Source organism: Dendrobates tinctorius, unplaced genomic scaffold, assembly GCF_039654945.1.
Source record: "Dendrobates tinctorius isolate UK_male_01 unplaced genomic scaffold, ASM3965494v1 ptg000122l, whole genome shotgun sequence".
Taxonomy (NCBI): domain Eukaryota; kingdom Metazoa; phylum Chordata; class Amphibia; order Anura; family Dendrobatidae; genus Dendrobates; species Dendrobates tinctorius.
In genome coordinates, this window is record NW_027361790.1 from 4,447,646 (window position 1) to 4,464,259 (window position 16,614).

General features: G+C 46.2%; 1 protein-coding gene across 2 annotated transcripts in view; it reads right to left on the bottom strand.

The window, feature by feature from the left end:
* The window catches only part of PPP1R12A (protein phosphatase 1 regulatory subunit 12A), a 167,884-nt gene that overhangs the window by 88,243 nt on the left and 63,027 nt on the right, over nt 1-16,614 (bottom strand). For both annotated transcript variants that reach the window (XM_073541516.1, XM_073541515.1), the window contains exons 6-9: nt 11,992-12,066; nt 11,274-11,353; nt 6,680-6,837; nt 6,136-6,245 (exon numbers count right to left, since the gene is read on the bottom strand). In XM_073541516.1, the coding sequence (XP_073397617.1) occupies nt 6,136-6,245; nt 6,680-6,837; nt 11,274-11,353; nt 11,992-12,066 (423 nt within the window). The remainder of the gene's footprint in view (nt 1-6,135; nt 6,246-6,679; nt 6,838-11,273; nt 11,354-11,991; nt 12,067-16,614) is intronic.

The following is a 16,614-nucleotide window of genomic DNA, read 5'->3' on the forward strand; positions in this document are numbered from 1 at the left end:
TTGATCAACCATCCTAGGCGAGAAAGGGTATCCAGTGTGATGCTCACATTCTCCTTGCATGCCCGAAAGGACGGCCCCTTTACTAAGAGGTCGTCTAAGTACGGCAAAACCACTATGCCCCGAGAATGTAGAATGGCCATGACGACCGCCATCACTTTCGTGAATATCCTGGGTGCCGTGGCCAACCCGAAAGGTAGGGCCACAAACTGAAAATGCCGGCCCTCGATTGCAAACCGAAGGAACCTTTGATGCAGGGAAAAAATAGGGATGTGCAGGTAGGCATCCTGGACATCGATCGAGGCCAAATATTCTCCGTGCTCCATGGACGATAAGACCGACCGGAGAGATTCCATGCGAAAACGCCTGACCCTGATGAACATGTTCAGGAGCTTTAAGTCCAGAACCGGCCTTACTGTTCCGTCCTTCTTGGGGACTGCGAACAGACTGGAATAAAATCCTTGGGTCTTCTCGCACTCTGGTACAGGGACAATGACCCCTTTGCGCCGCAACACCTCGATGGCCCCTAGCAATGCCTCTGCCCGGGATTCCGTTTTGGGAAGCCGGGAAAGAAAAAATCGTCTTGGCGGATCTTTGACAAACTCTATTTTGTACCCGGAACACACTAATTCTGCCACCCATGTGTCGAGCACCACCGCGACCCAGATGCGGCAGAACCTGCGCAGACGTCCGCCTACTCTGCTGTCCTCGGGTACTGGATGGCTCGAGTCATTTCGCTGAGGGCTTCTGGGATCTGGCCCCCCTAGATCTGGGCGGGCGGCTCCGCATCCTACCCAGCGGGTTGGTTCTATACGTGACCTGACGCTCCTTGTCTTGGTTATAGCAAGCTGGGGTGGAGGTACTGGCCGCTGCCATCCACCCGGGGGTGCGAAATGCTCGAAAGCGCGCCTGAGGTTGACGAAAAGGCGGCCTAATCTTTTGCTGTGGAAGGAAGCTGCTTTTTCCCCCTGTAGCATCTGAAATGAGCTTGTCTAATTTCTCCCCAAATAGCCGATTACCCTGAAAAGGCAGGGAAGTCAAAGACTTCTTAGAAATAGAATCAGCCCGCCATAACCTTAACCACAAGGCTCTCCTAATGGCGATTGCATTTGCTGCCGCTACAGCCGCGCCATTAGCCACATCCAAGGATGCATTAAATAGTCACCCGCCATCGCGATCTGACTTGCTATCTCCGCCACTTCTGTCGGCAAATCTCGGGATCAGCGACCTTGTTTAAAGAATCTGACCATGACATCATGGCTTTGGCTACCCATGTTGCCGCAAAAGAAGGAAAGAGCGCTGATCCCGATGCTTCATACACCGAGCGAGCTAAACCTTCTATGAGTCGATCCGTGGGGTCCTTAATGGAAGAACCGCTAGGTACTGACAACTAGGACCTTGAAGCTAGGCGTGACACTGGGGGATCCACTACCGGAGATTCCGCCCATTTTTTACAAAATTCCGATGCGAACGGATATCTCGTTTCCAGCGTTTTTTGTCCTGAAAAACGTTTGTCTGGACGTTCCCTATGCCGCTGCACTATATCCTCGAACTCAGGATGAGTGCTAAATACTCTATGTGGTCTCCTGGTCTTCTTAAAGGATACCTTATGACCTGCGGTTAGGGAGACATCGTCAATACCCAGAGTCTGATTGACTGCTTCAATAAGACTGTCTACCGTCTCCCGGTACCCCGGGGTATCCAGGTCCAAGGACTCTTCCCAGTCATCACCTGAACTCTGTTCGCTCCCAGAAAATGGTGACGGTGAGCGAGATGCCGCACTCAAGGATGCTGAGGCACCGGAGGGGCCAGGAGACGCAGTACGGGCTCTTTTCCTGTGCGTCTGCCTAGAGAGTGTGCGGCCCCTGCAGGCCGGAGGCTCTTGTGAGGTGGATGACCCCCCCCCCAAACAGGCGAGCCGTCATCTCTACCCCTATCAGGGGCCTGAAGGGTCTCAATCGCCTTCGTGAGCAAAACCATGGACCGAGAGAGTGATAACGCCCATTCTGGGGGATCCAGACCCCTGGGCTCTGTCGCAGGGGAGGGCTCCTGGGCGCGTTCGGAGTCGCAGGCTTCACATAACTTAAGAGTTTGCGCTCGTGTGAACATCACCCCACAGTAAACGCATGCGGCATAAAGGAACGTGTGCGTTTTTCCTTTCCCAGACATACTGCTGGCGTCGGCCCACACACAAAAAATCCCTTAAAGGCTTGGGGGGGGGGGGGGGGGCGGTAGGCGGAGGGGGAGGAGGGTACTGTGTAGTGCCTTAGTGTGGCTCCGGGATGGGGGTCGCACTTACCCGCTCCTGCGCGTCTCTCCCCGTGCTTCAGTTCGCGCCTCACTTCCTGGTAAGCTGCGATTCCTCTGTGATCGCTGCCTACCCTGCCTTGCCGCCGGGGCCTCAATTTAATCCGGCGCCCGCCCTGGAGATGGGGGGGCGATGCTGGAAATGACATCACGCGCAGGGCGGCGCTTCCGCCCGCGGCCCAGGCTGAAGCCGCGGGCTAAATTTAGAAGCGGTCCGCCCGACCGCTACCCCGGCCGCCCGCCTCCCCATGCCCGGCTGACGACGGGGGGGCGGCACCGGAAAGGACGTGCGCCCAGGGCGGCGCTTCCGCCCGCGGCCCAGGCCGAAGCCGCGGGCTAAATTTAGAAGCGGTCCGCCCGACCGCTACCTCGGCCGCCCGCCTCCCCATGCCCGGCTGATGACGGGAAAGGATACGCAGAGGCGATACTCAACGCGTGCTCGCCCGTTGTTGGTTTGGGGAGATCGGACCCTTTCTATAGGATCCGTCGCCCCTGTCTCATCTTCATGGTAAACTAGAAAAAAATAGTCTGGAGAGATCCAGACTGCGTGTGCCTCCATAAGACACTAAGCAAAAACTGGTTTCCGCCCGCTATCGGGGCGAGGGTGTATGCGGCGGCGGAGGTGCTAACTTGTTTTTTGTATGCCTAGTGTCAGCCTCCAGACGGCAGTAGCACACACCCACAGTCTCTGTGTCCCCCAATGAGACGAAGGAGAAAAAAGTCTTTGGTTATGACGCCATTTACCAGGATCTGGGGCAGGGCGATTGCTTATTTTTTGCACAGTGAGCTGACATTTTTAGCAATACCATTTTGGGGTAGATACAATATTCTTATTGCCCATTTTTGCACCTTTGTTGCAATTAATAGATGAGCGAATTTGTTTGGATTCGGTTCCGAATACGATTGGACTCTAATATTGGCTTTGCAATATTCGTTTAACACAGCCGAGCGTCATTAGAGTCAATGGGAGTAAAAAATGCCAAATATGTTCGGAACCGATCGTAAGACATACATTCGGCACAAATAGTGTTCGAATATGGCCCGAATGTGTCAAAATCAGATTCGGGGAAAATAAGAACAAATTCGCTCATCTACAGTTGCAATGTTGCTGCGAGAGAAAAAAACAATGTAATTCTGGGGTTTTTAATTTTTTTCTCATTACGTCATTTGCTGATCGGATTAATATATTTTACATTTTCATAGATCGGACATTTCTGAATGCAGCGATCCCAAATATTTGTATTTAATTGCTTTAATTTTCAATGGGGCAAAAGGGGGCTGATTTGAACTTGTTTATTTTCTTCATATTTTATAAAAAAAAAAAAAAATGTTTTTACACTTTAATAGTACCCCTTAGGAGATATGAAGCTGCGATCATCCCATTGCCTGTGCTATATACCAGTGCTTCAGCCCTGTGAAGTGTAGCAGAAATGATGATCTATGAACACAGTCCACAAGCCCTACATTCACCAGAGTGTCGGAATGACAGGCAGGGGGGTCTTCAGCAGACCCTTTGCTATCATGATAACCGATTGGTGCCCACTATCACGTCACAGGTGCACCGGTGGAAGCGTGGAATGACGTGCGTCCCCGCCAGCATATTGACAATGGTATTTAACAGGTTAACAGCCACGGGTGGAGCAACGCTCCACCAGTGGCTCTTTAAAGGCAAATAACAGCTGATTAAATCAGCTGTCATGAGCAGGGAAAGATGCGGACTCAGAGTCCAGAGCCCACATCAAAGTCAGGAACACGACATGATGTAAAGCTATGTCATGTCTTGAAGGGGTTAATTAGTATAGGACCAATAACTATCAGCTGGTCATAAATTAGACTTTGAAATCCCCCATCAAATGCAATATCAGAAGAGCAATGCAACGTCTCAGTAGTAAATCTTTCTTCATAATGTCAAAGCAAAAGTAGTCAGATAACAGTTTTAAGAATGGGTGGTCAGGTCTACCTTACAAGCCACTATAATTAAAACATTTTCTGTCCATATATTAAAGGGGATCTGTCACCCCATTTTTGGCCTATCAGCTGCCGGCACCGCCATCAGAGGCTTATCTACAGCATTCTGTAGAGCACAGTGCTTGCCCATCTATGGCAGTCTGTTAATGAATGGAGAAGTGATATGCATGCGCCATTCAGACTTGAATTTATAGAGTCCCTTCTCAGGATCACTGGGATTGCCACAGATTGGGCCCCTAACAATCAAGCTAGCCCTTATCCTATCCATGATCACTGGGATTGCCACAGATTGGGCCCCTAACAATCAAGCTAGCCCTTATCCTATCCATGATCACTGGGATTGCCACAGATTGGGCCCCTAACAATCAAGCTAGCCCTTATCCTATCCATACTTATCAATAGGAGATAACCTAAAAAGATGAAATAAATGATACATGTAAAAGGTGAAAACTAAACCCAAGAATATGAGAATGTAGTGACAAACCGAATCTGGGTTTAAGGAGGCAAATGTAACTCAAAGCAATAATGCATTTGTTTTCAATGCGATTGCGATTCAACCAAGCACCATGAACAAATTTAAGCCATCCAGGCAAATCAAAACGCATACTGATGAATGCAGCAACATAGGAAAACTGCAAAACGTCTGCCATGTAACCTCGGCCAAAGGCTGGAGTATGACAACCCATCACTCAAGTGCTGTTCAAGGTCAGTTAATTTATACGCCACAGGAGTTTAACCTCTTACTGACTGGCAAGTCATATGATAGCTCCCTGACATTGATGCAGGCATGCAAACAAAACCAGCATTTTACCCGGCAAATGATGGCTGTGTTATTCAGCCATCATCTGCCTTTAACTTTTAATCTGTTTTTTTTTCTTACTTTCTAGTACATCACGATACAATGGATCAAAAAAAATTGCCCGGTTGGGAAGAGGTTAAAGTGTTTGTTGCCTGGGAGAATATGCTTTAAAAAAAAAAAAAAAAAAAAAACCTCTATCATGTGGTGTCTAACCTAAAATGGACATGTGCACAATACCTTTCGATTCCACATCTGTCCCAGCAGTTATCAAACATGGAATGCTTCTATCAGACAGACAAAGGTCAGTGGTTTTAAATTATTTTATGGCTAGGTTTCAAGGAGACCTCCCAAGTCTCACAAAAGGTATGGAAGACAAGCAAACAATTGAATTTCAAACACCTGATCATTTTATTCTCAGGTGAGATAAGTAGCCTCCAAGAAAGGCGACTGCCAGTAACTTAGTCCATGCTCTTCAATGAAAACAGACGCTCATCCGAGCTGAGTGTGCACGTGTGTATATAGGCGAGACAGAAATAACTCATGAGAATTTGTCCACTCTCCATCTGAAATGGTTTGACCTTGTGTCCCTATGTCAAGAGATTTCCAAATAGGGCTTCATTTATACAGCTGCTCAATATTCATTGTGAATTTCAGAAGAAATCAGAGACAGACATTACGATTTCTGCCGTGGATTGTCAGCAGATGCGTTTCTGTACATGTATTAGTTCAGTACAATAATTAGCCCAGGGGAGGGTTAATCATCTGTGTCTCCATCTGAAATAAGTAGCATTCTACCCATTTTCATGGTAAAAATCTGCGCAGAAATCTGTTGCTTGCAAGCAAGTTGCAGTATCCCCATTTACATGCATGGAATGCAGATTGTTGTCAGATTAGACCCAGATAATGGCACATATTCCACAATGAGATCAGTATCAAATGATTCTAGGTCAAACGTAAAAGTCTATGTAAACGTGACAATTAAAGAGATGGCCAGAGTAATGCAAGTAGGCCCAACTACTAATATGCCCTACAATACATGCTTTACTTGTGAGAAGATACTCTACCTTCTTTATTGGTGAAGTAGGTGTGACTTGCCCAGATGGTACAGTTGAAGACGGGGCAATTACATTGGTCACTTGAGATCTATTGTTCGGAGCAGATTGTTTAGCTTTATCTACAATGTTAAGAAAAAAGGCAAAAGCATCAGACATGCATGATATAATCAGGTCCTATGTCTTTGTTGCCCTCAAAGTAACCCTCTGCCAGAAGTGAATAGGAGCAGCTAATTCTCCCTTTACTATTGAAAAAAATATTCAAAAAATATGGTCCAGAGAGTATGGTTACCACACCACATTTTAGGTCAGTGCTGCTAGGTAGAAAGGAGATTCACCCACACAAGAAAAATGCTAAATATACCAGTAACACGTTGAAATATCCTTAGAATTTTATAGCGACATGTAGAATTTCCTACGTCTGCAAGTTTCACTATCCATTCTAGCAATGCAGAAATTTTCCTAAATTTATAAGTGATTTCATGGCTATCTAAAAAAGTGGATATAGCAGCAGAAGTTTGTACAGATGTTGGAAGTACGGTCCCCATTTTGTTACCGGTTTCTGCTTCAGATTCAGAGTCCTCCTCCTCCTCTTCCTCACTGGAACAACTAGATTCATCCTTCTTTCCTTCATCCTCCTCATCTGCCTTTTCTTGCTCAAGTGACTCAATGCTGGAAATGGTCTTCTCATGCTCAATAATTAAGGTCTCTTTGCTAGAAGAAAACACGTTTGTACTTTAGTAGACCTGTTTCTTTTATCCTGAATGCATTTAGGCACTAGAATTAAGGATAGTGTGGTAGAACATTGGGCTATTTAACCCCATTGCCTGCCAAGTGAAGGCCATGAAAGCCTCTTCAGCTCCTTCAACCATATGAAAAAGTTTAAAAGGGATCGGTCAACACAAAATAGTTCAAACCGAGTCCTGCGTAAAAGCCAACCAGATCAGTGCACACTCCCATCCATCTCTGCACTTCTCTGGCTCCAATCACAAAAACAGGAGGGTTGAGTAAGATGAAAAGTTAGTGGGAAGGTGCACGGAATTGTTTCTGCACGTCAAGGGCTTGGATAGTTTTGTGATGAAAGTTCCCTTTAATAGGAAGATCTTATTTATCCATTGCGGTGCGGGTAATAATTTATAACACTACATGGTGGAATCTACACAATTTCGCAAATGCACATCCCAAAAGAACGTATTGTTTGTATATTAAGGGACTATTCCAAATCTACAAGTGCATTACATCAATGGCAGGCTTTATTTGCTGAAAGCAGCCAGCCTTTAGATGACAGTGTGTAATGTAATAAACACCTTACATTTTCTACCGTTTCTTTGCTCAAAGTAAAGCCTAAAGTAGATTTTTGATCTTGCTGCAATAATTGTATAAAGCTATTAAAGGGAATCTGTCAGGTGATTTTTGTGTAGTAAACTAAATAGTACCCTAAAAAAGGTCTCTGGCAGCCCTTTCAGTATATGCAATTAATTTCTCTATGTGGCCCCGTTGTGTTCCTGTAAGCCCTGGACAAATGTACTGTTGTGCGCCGCCAATTCAAGCATTTATAAATTGAAAATATTCACCCTTTCTCCCTCCCATAATACCACCCACCCACCGGTCGGCACTGATTCAGTCAGACTGCTGTATGCCCGGGGATTACATTGCAATTCTGCTCTCCTGACCAGAGAGGGGCAGCTGCATAGACATACAGTTGCGCTCAAACGTTTACATGCCCCAGCAGAATTTTTGCTTTCTTGGCCTATTTTCAGACAATGTGAATGATAACACCAAAACTTTTTCTCCATTCATGGTTAGTGGTTGGGTGACGCCATTTATTGTAAACTGGCAAACTACTGTGTTCTCTCTTTTTAAAATCATAATGACAGCCCAAAACATCCAAATGACCCTGATCAAAGGGTTCACATACCCCATTTCTTAATTCCGTGTATTTCCCCCTCTTGTGGATGACGTTGTTTATTTTCTCAGATGGTAAAGCTGCCCGCTTTTCTTGGCAAAACGTCTCCCGTTCCTGTAAATTCCTGACTTGCCCTTGTTTTTTGGATCGGTCATGTTGGAACGTTTAAGTACGTCCTATGCGCAACTTCTGGGCTGATTATTGCAAATTTGCCTCCAGTATTTTCTGATAACGTGCTGCATTCATCTTTCCTTCAACTTTGACCAAGTTTCCTGTGCCTTTGTAGCTCACAAATCGCCAAAACATCAGCGATCCACCTCCGTGCTTTACAGTAGGAATGGTATTCCTTTCATCATTAGCCTTGTTGACCTGTCTCCAAATGTAACATTTAAGCTAGGTACCCACGTTGCAGAAATGCTGCTGAAATTTCCGCAACATTAACGCACTCCCGCCTCGGGTAAAACGCATGCGAATTCACATGTGTTTTTCCCCGCTGAAAACAAGCGTTTTGCAAGCGTTTTTCGCTTGCGGAATTCTTGCGCCTTCCAAGCGATTAGCATAGCTTGGAATGTGATAGGTAGGGTGTTAAAATATAAAAAATATTGTTATTCTCACCTTCCAACGGCCCCCGATCTCCTCTGCGGCGCTCCCGGCATCTTCCGGTCCCAGTAATGCTTTGTGCGAAGGACCTGAGATGACGTCACGCTTGCGAGAGCGCAATGTCATCACGGTCATTCGTGCAAAGCATTACTGGGACCGGAAGATGACGGGAGCGTGGTGAGAGGCGGGAAGGACTCAGAGGGCCGTTGGAGGGGGATTATACCACCATTTTGTATTTTTCTTCTATTTTGTACAGGATTATGGTACCCAGGGCCTGGAGGAGAGTCATCTCTTCCAGGCCCTGGGTATCATCCGCACATGATCTGCTTACTTTGCGCATGGTGGGCATAGCCACATACAGAAAGTAAGCAGATCAATGCATTCCTATGGGTGCGGAATCACCGCGATTCCGCAAAAAGAATGGGCATGCTGCGGATTTTTCCGCTATGTGATTCTGCAGCAGAAACATCCGCAGCATTAGCACAGCATTGCGGAATCCCATAGGATTGCGTTTCTTTGCGTTTTCACGGTGATTCTGCAGCGGAAAAACAGCGTGAAAACGCAAAAAAACGCAACGTGTCCACACAGCCTTATGGTTGTGGCCAAAAAGTTCCATTTTGATCTCATCACTCCAAATTACCTTGCTCAAAAGTTTTGAGGCTTGTCTCTGTTCTGTTTTGCATATTGGAGTCCAGATACTTTATGGCATTTGAGCAGTAATGGCTTTCTTCCGGCAACTTGACCATGCAGCCCATTTTTCCCTCAAGTGCCTCCTTACTGTACATCTTGAAACAGCCACACCGCTAGTTTTCAGATAGTACTGTATTTCTGCTGATGTTATTTGCGAGTTTTTCTTTGCATCTCGAACAATTTTTCTGGCAGTTGTGGAAGAAATTTTTGTTGGTCTACCTGACCGTGGTTTTGTTTTTACAGAGCCCCCCCCGATTTCCCATTTGTTTTTCACAGTTTGAACGCTGCCGACTGTCATTATCAATTCCTTGGATATCTTTTTGTATACCTTTCCTGTTTTATACAGTTCATCTTCCTTTTCCGTAGATCCATTGACAATTCTTTTGCTTCCCCATGACTCACAATCCAGAAACGTCAGCGGCTGGGTGAAAGATGCAAGAGTCTGCCTGGATCCCAGAAACTCTCTCAGCTTTTAAGCACACACACTGATTACAAGCAAACAGGTCACAGGTGAGGATGCTACCTTTAGTAGCCAGTCAAACCCATTTGTGTCAACTTCTGTGCATGTTATTCAGGCCAAAATCACCAGGGTATGTAAACTTTTGATCAGGGTCATTTCGGGTGTTTTGGGTTGTCATTATGATTTAAAAAGAGAAAACACAGTAGTTTGACAATAAATGGCTTCACCCAACCACTAACCATGAGTAGGGAAAAAGTTTTGGTATTATTCATATTCTCTGAAAAAAAGGCTAAGAAAGCAAAAATTCTGCCGGGGTATGTAAATTTTTCAGCAATACTGTACATGCTCTTACGCTCATGTCAGGAGAGCAGACGAGGAGTGGGATGTGATCCCCGAGCGAGTAATATAGCAGTCTGACTGCACCCAACCAGTCATGCTGTCCAGGAGGGGTGAATATTAATTTCACATTTACATGCATATGTAAATGCAAAAATTAATATTCACCCCTTACCCGACCCACCCCAACATCACCGATTCAGGTCAGACCGTCTTATTACTCGCCCGAGGATGGCATCGCAATCTTCAGGCTGGCAGTCTGCTCTCCTGACCCGAGTAATGACTACATAGAAATACATGCTGTCACGCTCATGTCAGGAGAGCAGACAGCTAGTGGGAGGATTACAATGTGATCCTCGAGCAAACGGCAGTCTGCATCCGTGACGCAAATGCAGAGGGGTGGGCGGGATTATGGACAGGAGAAGGGATGAATATTACAGTAATTTGCCATATACATATGCTTAACTTGCCAGCACGCAATAATAAACTTGTCCACAGCTTACAGGAACACAACGGGGCAGCGTAGAGAAATAAAAGTTACATATCCTGAAAGGGCTGCCCTAGCTCCATTTCACGATACTATTCGTATACTACACCAAAATGATCTGACAGATTACCTTTAAAATGAAGTTTGTAAAAAATACAAGTTATAGTCATAGAAATAAGACAAGTTTTGGGGCTGACTACAGCTGCCACTTATACAACCTTCATATTATTCATAAGTTATTATGAGAGGACTATCAGTTTACAAAACAGAATTCAAAAGAAAGGAAAAGTTCTGATCATTAAATGATTGAACCACATATTGGCAGAAAAATGGTCAACTCCTAAATATACATGGCATCTTATAAAATAAATTATCTTTTTCTTCGGGAGTCATAGCACCCCAGCCTCCTGACTTCTTGCTTGCCAGGGGCAGTGCACTTCTGAATTGACAGATTGAACTGCTGGACCGAACGGAGCGCTCTGCTATTCTGCTAGAAGAGGCTTTGGAGCGCAGAAGGGGGCAGAAGCTGAAGCTGGTCGGATCCATAGATCTGGCTCACGTAATGGCAGCACTTGTAGGCTTTGAAGGCATAAAGCCTAGGAAACTGGCCCCTCAGACTGTAGAGGAGTGGTACATTGGAATTGGAACTGTAAATTCGATAAAATACTTACTTCAGAGATTTCAGTGACTGGTTGTTTTCTGTAGTTGAGGACTCAATTAAAGGAGATTTCTCTTGTTTTTCACTAAGAAGCTGTAAGACAATAGGGTAAAATAAGCTATTAGATTAAATCTTTATTGTTCTTTAAACAACCTGTGGTTCTTCAGGATTTACAAGACATTAAATCCAAAGGTTTACAAATGCAGACCAATCACATTAGAGAATCAGGTTTATACCAATCTATCCAAAGTATTCTGTTGCAAATCACTGGCATCAATAACGGGCTGCCCTCATTGTGGGCTATTGTGAGGACCATCGCTTCTTGGCATTCAGGAGAGGTATGTTCATAATGCAGGAGCAGTCACTGGTCATTTATTTCCCATGACTATAATCCCTTAAAATCAAATTGTTTTAGCCTGTAATGTAACATAACTAAAGCAACATACCCAAATTAGGCAAAGATGCACCAAAAATAAAACCTTTGTTTTAAAAATAAGACACTTGTGACTCAAGTGACAGTCATTCCTAGGAGAACAAAACCATTCTATCTGCCCAGATAAGCACAGTATACAAACAATACCTTTCACACTATGGGTCACAAATCTGCATCTCAATAGTAGGACCAATAATTAACAGAACCACTGCCATTACAAAAGTTTGTAGAGACAGAGGGGGAAAGAGGTGGGAAATCAAAATCTTAAAATAATGATATCAGAAAGTGCTGCACCAACCAGATTTTGTTTCTTCTGAAGTTCTTCCAAGTATCCTAAAATATCTTCATCTGCAACATCGCACGCTGTTTGACCCTGCAAGAAAATATTTCATACAGTAACAGCAAGGCCGAAAAAAGACATTTGTCCATCCAGTTCAGCCTATATTCCATCAGAATAAATCCCCAGATCTACGTCCTTCTAAGGAACCCAATAACTATACGATACAATATTGTTATGCTCCAGGAAGACATCCAGGCCTCTTGAACCCCTCGACTAAGTTCGCCATCGCCACCTCCTCAGGCAAAGAATTCCAGATTCTCACTGCCCTAACAGTAAAGAATCCTCTTCTATGTTGGTGGAAAAACCTTCTCTCCTCCAGTCGCAGAGAATGCCCCCATTTTGACCGTCACCTTCCTTGGTATAAAAAGATCCTCGGAGAGATATTTGTATTGTCCCCTTATGTACTTATAAATGGTTATTAGAGCGCGCCTCAGTCTTTTTTCTAGACTAAATAATGATAATTTTGCTAATCTCTAAGGGTATTGTAGTTCCCCCATCCCCTGTATTAATTTTGTTGCCCACCTTTGTACTCGCTCTAGTTGCATTATATCCTTCCTGAGCACCGGTGCCCAAAACTGTACACAGGACTCCATGTGCAGTCTAACCAGCGATTTCTACAGAGGCAGTATAATGCTCTCATCATGTGTATCCAGAAATCTTTTATGCACCCCATGATCCTGTTTGACTGGGCAGCCAATGACTTGCACTGGCTGCTCCAGGTAAGTATCATTGACTAAGATCCCCAAGTCCTTCTCCATGTCAGATTTACCCAGTGGTTTCCCATTCAGTGTGTAATTGTGATATTGATTCCTTCTTCCCATGTGTATAACCTTTCAATTATCATTGTTAAATCGCATCTGCCACCTTTCAGCCCAAGTTTCCAACTTATCCAGACGCATCTGGAACCTAGAAGCAGGTGTTTATACGTAGATCAAAGAATTTCTAGAATACCTAATCTGATGCAGCCAAACCTAATCTGCTTCAGCTACTGAAGTCAATATTGGTGACATGCAGCCCTCATTAAGGGCTCATTCATACATCAGTTTTTCACACAAGTGCTATCAATTTATTTTTTTTTTTTTAAATGCCACTCATACTGTTCATGTTTGATTTTGAGGACCGAGTGGTACATGCAAAATTGCAGAGATGTCCGATACTGATTTGAGTGTTGAATCAAACTCTGCAATGAAAGTTTTTGGGCCCATAAAAAAAAAAAATCATCACTTAGATGCAATCCATGTGCTGTCAGTCTTCCACTGACTGATGAGAAAAAAAAAAAAAAAAAAAGGGGGGGGGGGGGATTTTTGGTACTTAACGTAAAATCTTTCTTGGAGCCTTCCTTGGGGGACACAGGTTACCATGGGTGTATGCTGCTGTCGCTAGGAGGCTGACACTATGCAAATAAGAAAAAAGTTAGCTCCTCCACAGCAGTATACACCTACCAACAGGCCCAAATTACCTCAGTTGGTGCCAAAGCAGTATAAGGAGCTACTATAAGAAACTCAACCATAAAGAACTCAACCAATGTACCAACCAAACAAAGGCCCATTGGCCAACACGATAAAACATTAAGGGAGGGTGCCGTGTCCCCCAATGAAGGTTCCAAGAAAGATTTTACGGTAAGTACCAAAAATCCCTCTCTTTCTCGGTTCATTGGGGGGACACAGGTTACCATGGGACGTCCAAAAGCAGTCCCAAGAGAAAAATGCTGAGAGAAGGGAACTTAGGTCGGCCGGTGTGAGACCGCCGCCTGCAGTATCTTCCTGCCCAAGCCTGCATCAGCAGAGGCGTGAGTATCTACCTTGTAGAACCTCACGAAGGTATGGAGTGACGACCAGGTAGCAGCCTTGCAAACTTGTAAAGCCGAACGGCCCAGAAAGCTCCTACGGCCAGGGTAAAGTGAGCCCTCACCCCCAGAGGAGGCAGTTTGTCCTGGACACGGTATGCCTCCAGAACCACTGAACGAATCCAATGAGCAATGGTGGATTTGGAGGCTGGGAACCCTTTCAGGCGACAAACAGAAAATCGGACTGACGGAAGGGAGCAGTCCTAGCAAGGTAGATTCGAATTGCCCTGACCAAGTCCAGCTTGTGCAGGGATCTCTCCAAGGGATGAGTTGGAGAGGGACACAGAGGGAAGGACGATGTCCTCATTGATGTGAAAGGCAGAGACTACCTTAGGCAGAAAAGCAGGAACCGGCCTAAGCACTACCTTATCCTGGTGCAAAACCAGGAAAGGGGAACGGCTGGACAATGCCGCCAACTCTGAGACCCTCCTAATAGAGGTGATGGCGATCAGGAAGGCAACCTTACACGAGGAGAAAAAAAATATCCTGAATCGGCTAGAAAGGCGCACGCTGGAGGGCGCTCAAAACAAGATTCAAATCCCATGGGTCAACAGAAGACTGGTAAGGAGGCACTATGAGTGACGCCCTGAAGAAAAGTCTTCACCTTGGGAAGCGAAGCCAGGTCTCTTTGGAAGAGGATAGCTAGAGCGGACACCTTACCCTTTAAGGTACTGAGGGAAAGGCCGGAGTAGAGACCAGTCTGCAGAAAACCCAGAACGGAGGGAAGGGAAAAAGTCATAGGAAACACACTGTTGTCCTCACACCACCAAAAAAAAGGCTTTCCAACATCTGTGATAGATGCGTGATGACGCCGGCTTCCTTGCCATAATCACGGTCTGGATGACTTTGTGGGAAAAACCTGCGTCTCTCAGGACCGCGGCCTCAACGGCCATGCCATTAAATTCAGAGACTGAGAATTTGGGTGGAAGAGGGGCCCTTGCGATAGAAGATCCGGACGGTCTGGAAGCCTTCAGGGGACGTCCGAGAGCATGTTTACTAGCTCCGCATACCAGGCCCTTCGTGGCCAATCTGGAGCTATTAGAACGGGAACCCCTTCTGCCTTTATTTCACAATTCTTGGGATCAGGGGAAGAGGTGGGAACAGATAAGGCATGCGAAACTGGGACCACGGGAACACAAGAGTGTCGCAACTGATGGCCATAGGATCCCGAGACCTGGCTACGAACTGGGGAACCTTGTGGTTTGTTCGAGATGCCATGAGGTCGACATCCGAAACGCCCCACCTCAGAAAAATTTGGTGGAAGACGTCGGGGTTGAGACACCACTCGCCTGACACGAGCCCCTGACTGCTCAGGAAAATGGCTTCCCAGTTGTCCACTCCTGGAATCCTGGAATGTGTACGGCTGACATGGCGGGAACATGGCTTTCTGCCCATCGCAGAATCTCCAGAATCTCACGGCCGTGGCGTTGTCCGACTGGATGCGGACCGGCTTCCCCGCGAGGATGGACTGTCAGCGGATGAGGGCAAGAAAGATTGCCCTGATCTCCAAAAGATTGATTGGTAGGAGAGCTTCCTGAGCATCCCAGCGGCCCTGCGCCGTGAGGTGGAGAAAAAACGCTCCCCAACCCAGGAGACTGGCATCGGTGGTGATGACCTGCCATCGAATGGGAGGGAAGGATCTCCCACGTAGGACCGAGGTGGGAAGCGTCCACCAGGTTAAGGATTGCTTCACCTTGAGAGGCAGAAGCACTGGACGGTCCAGGGAGAATGTTGTCTTGTCCCAAGCAGACAGGAGGTCCAGCTGGAGAGGGCGGGAGTGAAACTGGGCATACGGCACTGCTTCGAAGGAAGCAATCATCTTCCCTAGGACTCTCATGCAGAGCCGAATAGGAAGAAGGACCGGGCGCTTTAGGGCTTTGATCTACTGTCGGAAAGAAGAAATTTTCTTCTTTGGAAGGAAGACTCGAGACTGACTGGTGTCGAATTCCATGCCCAGGAATACGGCACGCTGAGTTGGAATCAGGGTCGACTTCTCTTTGTTGACTATCCAGCCGAGGGCGATGTAGCATGTCCAGAGTGATCTGGAGGCTGTGATCGCAGTCTCTGCGAGATGGACCCTTGATCAGGAGATCGTCGAGATAAGGGATTATAAGAATCCCCTTTGAACGAAGGATGGCCATGACCGCCGCCATGATCTTCGTGAAGATTCTGGGGGCGGACGCCAGACCGAATGGGAGAGCTGTGAACTGGTAATGGCACTCCTATATGGCAAATCTGAGGAACTTCTGATGCTGCACACAAACAGGAACGTGCAAGTAAGCATCCTGAATGTTCACAGAGCAAAGGTATTCCCCCGGTTCCATGGAGGCGATCACCGAGCGCAAGGAATCCATTCGAAAGTGGTGAACCCGAAGGTGACGATTCAACTGCTTGAGGTCCAAGATCGGTCGAAGGGAGCCGTCCTTTTTTGGGACTACGAACAGGTTTGAGTAAAACCCAGAAAAACGTTCATGCCAAGGAACGGGTATGATCACTCCTGAATTTAGGAGAGAAGAGATAGCCTGGAAAAGCCCTGGGGCATGAGAGGGCTGTTTTGGTGGGCGAGAAAGGAAGAAACGTCCTTTTGGGGCGAAGAAAATTCTATTTTGTAGCCTGATGTGACAACCTTCCTGACCCAGGCTTCGACCGCCGCCAACCAAGATTCCTTGAAAAGAAGAAGCCTGCCTCCCACCCTGGAAAGATTCCCAGGTGGGGGTGACCTGTCAATTTGGAGA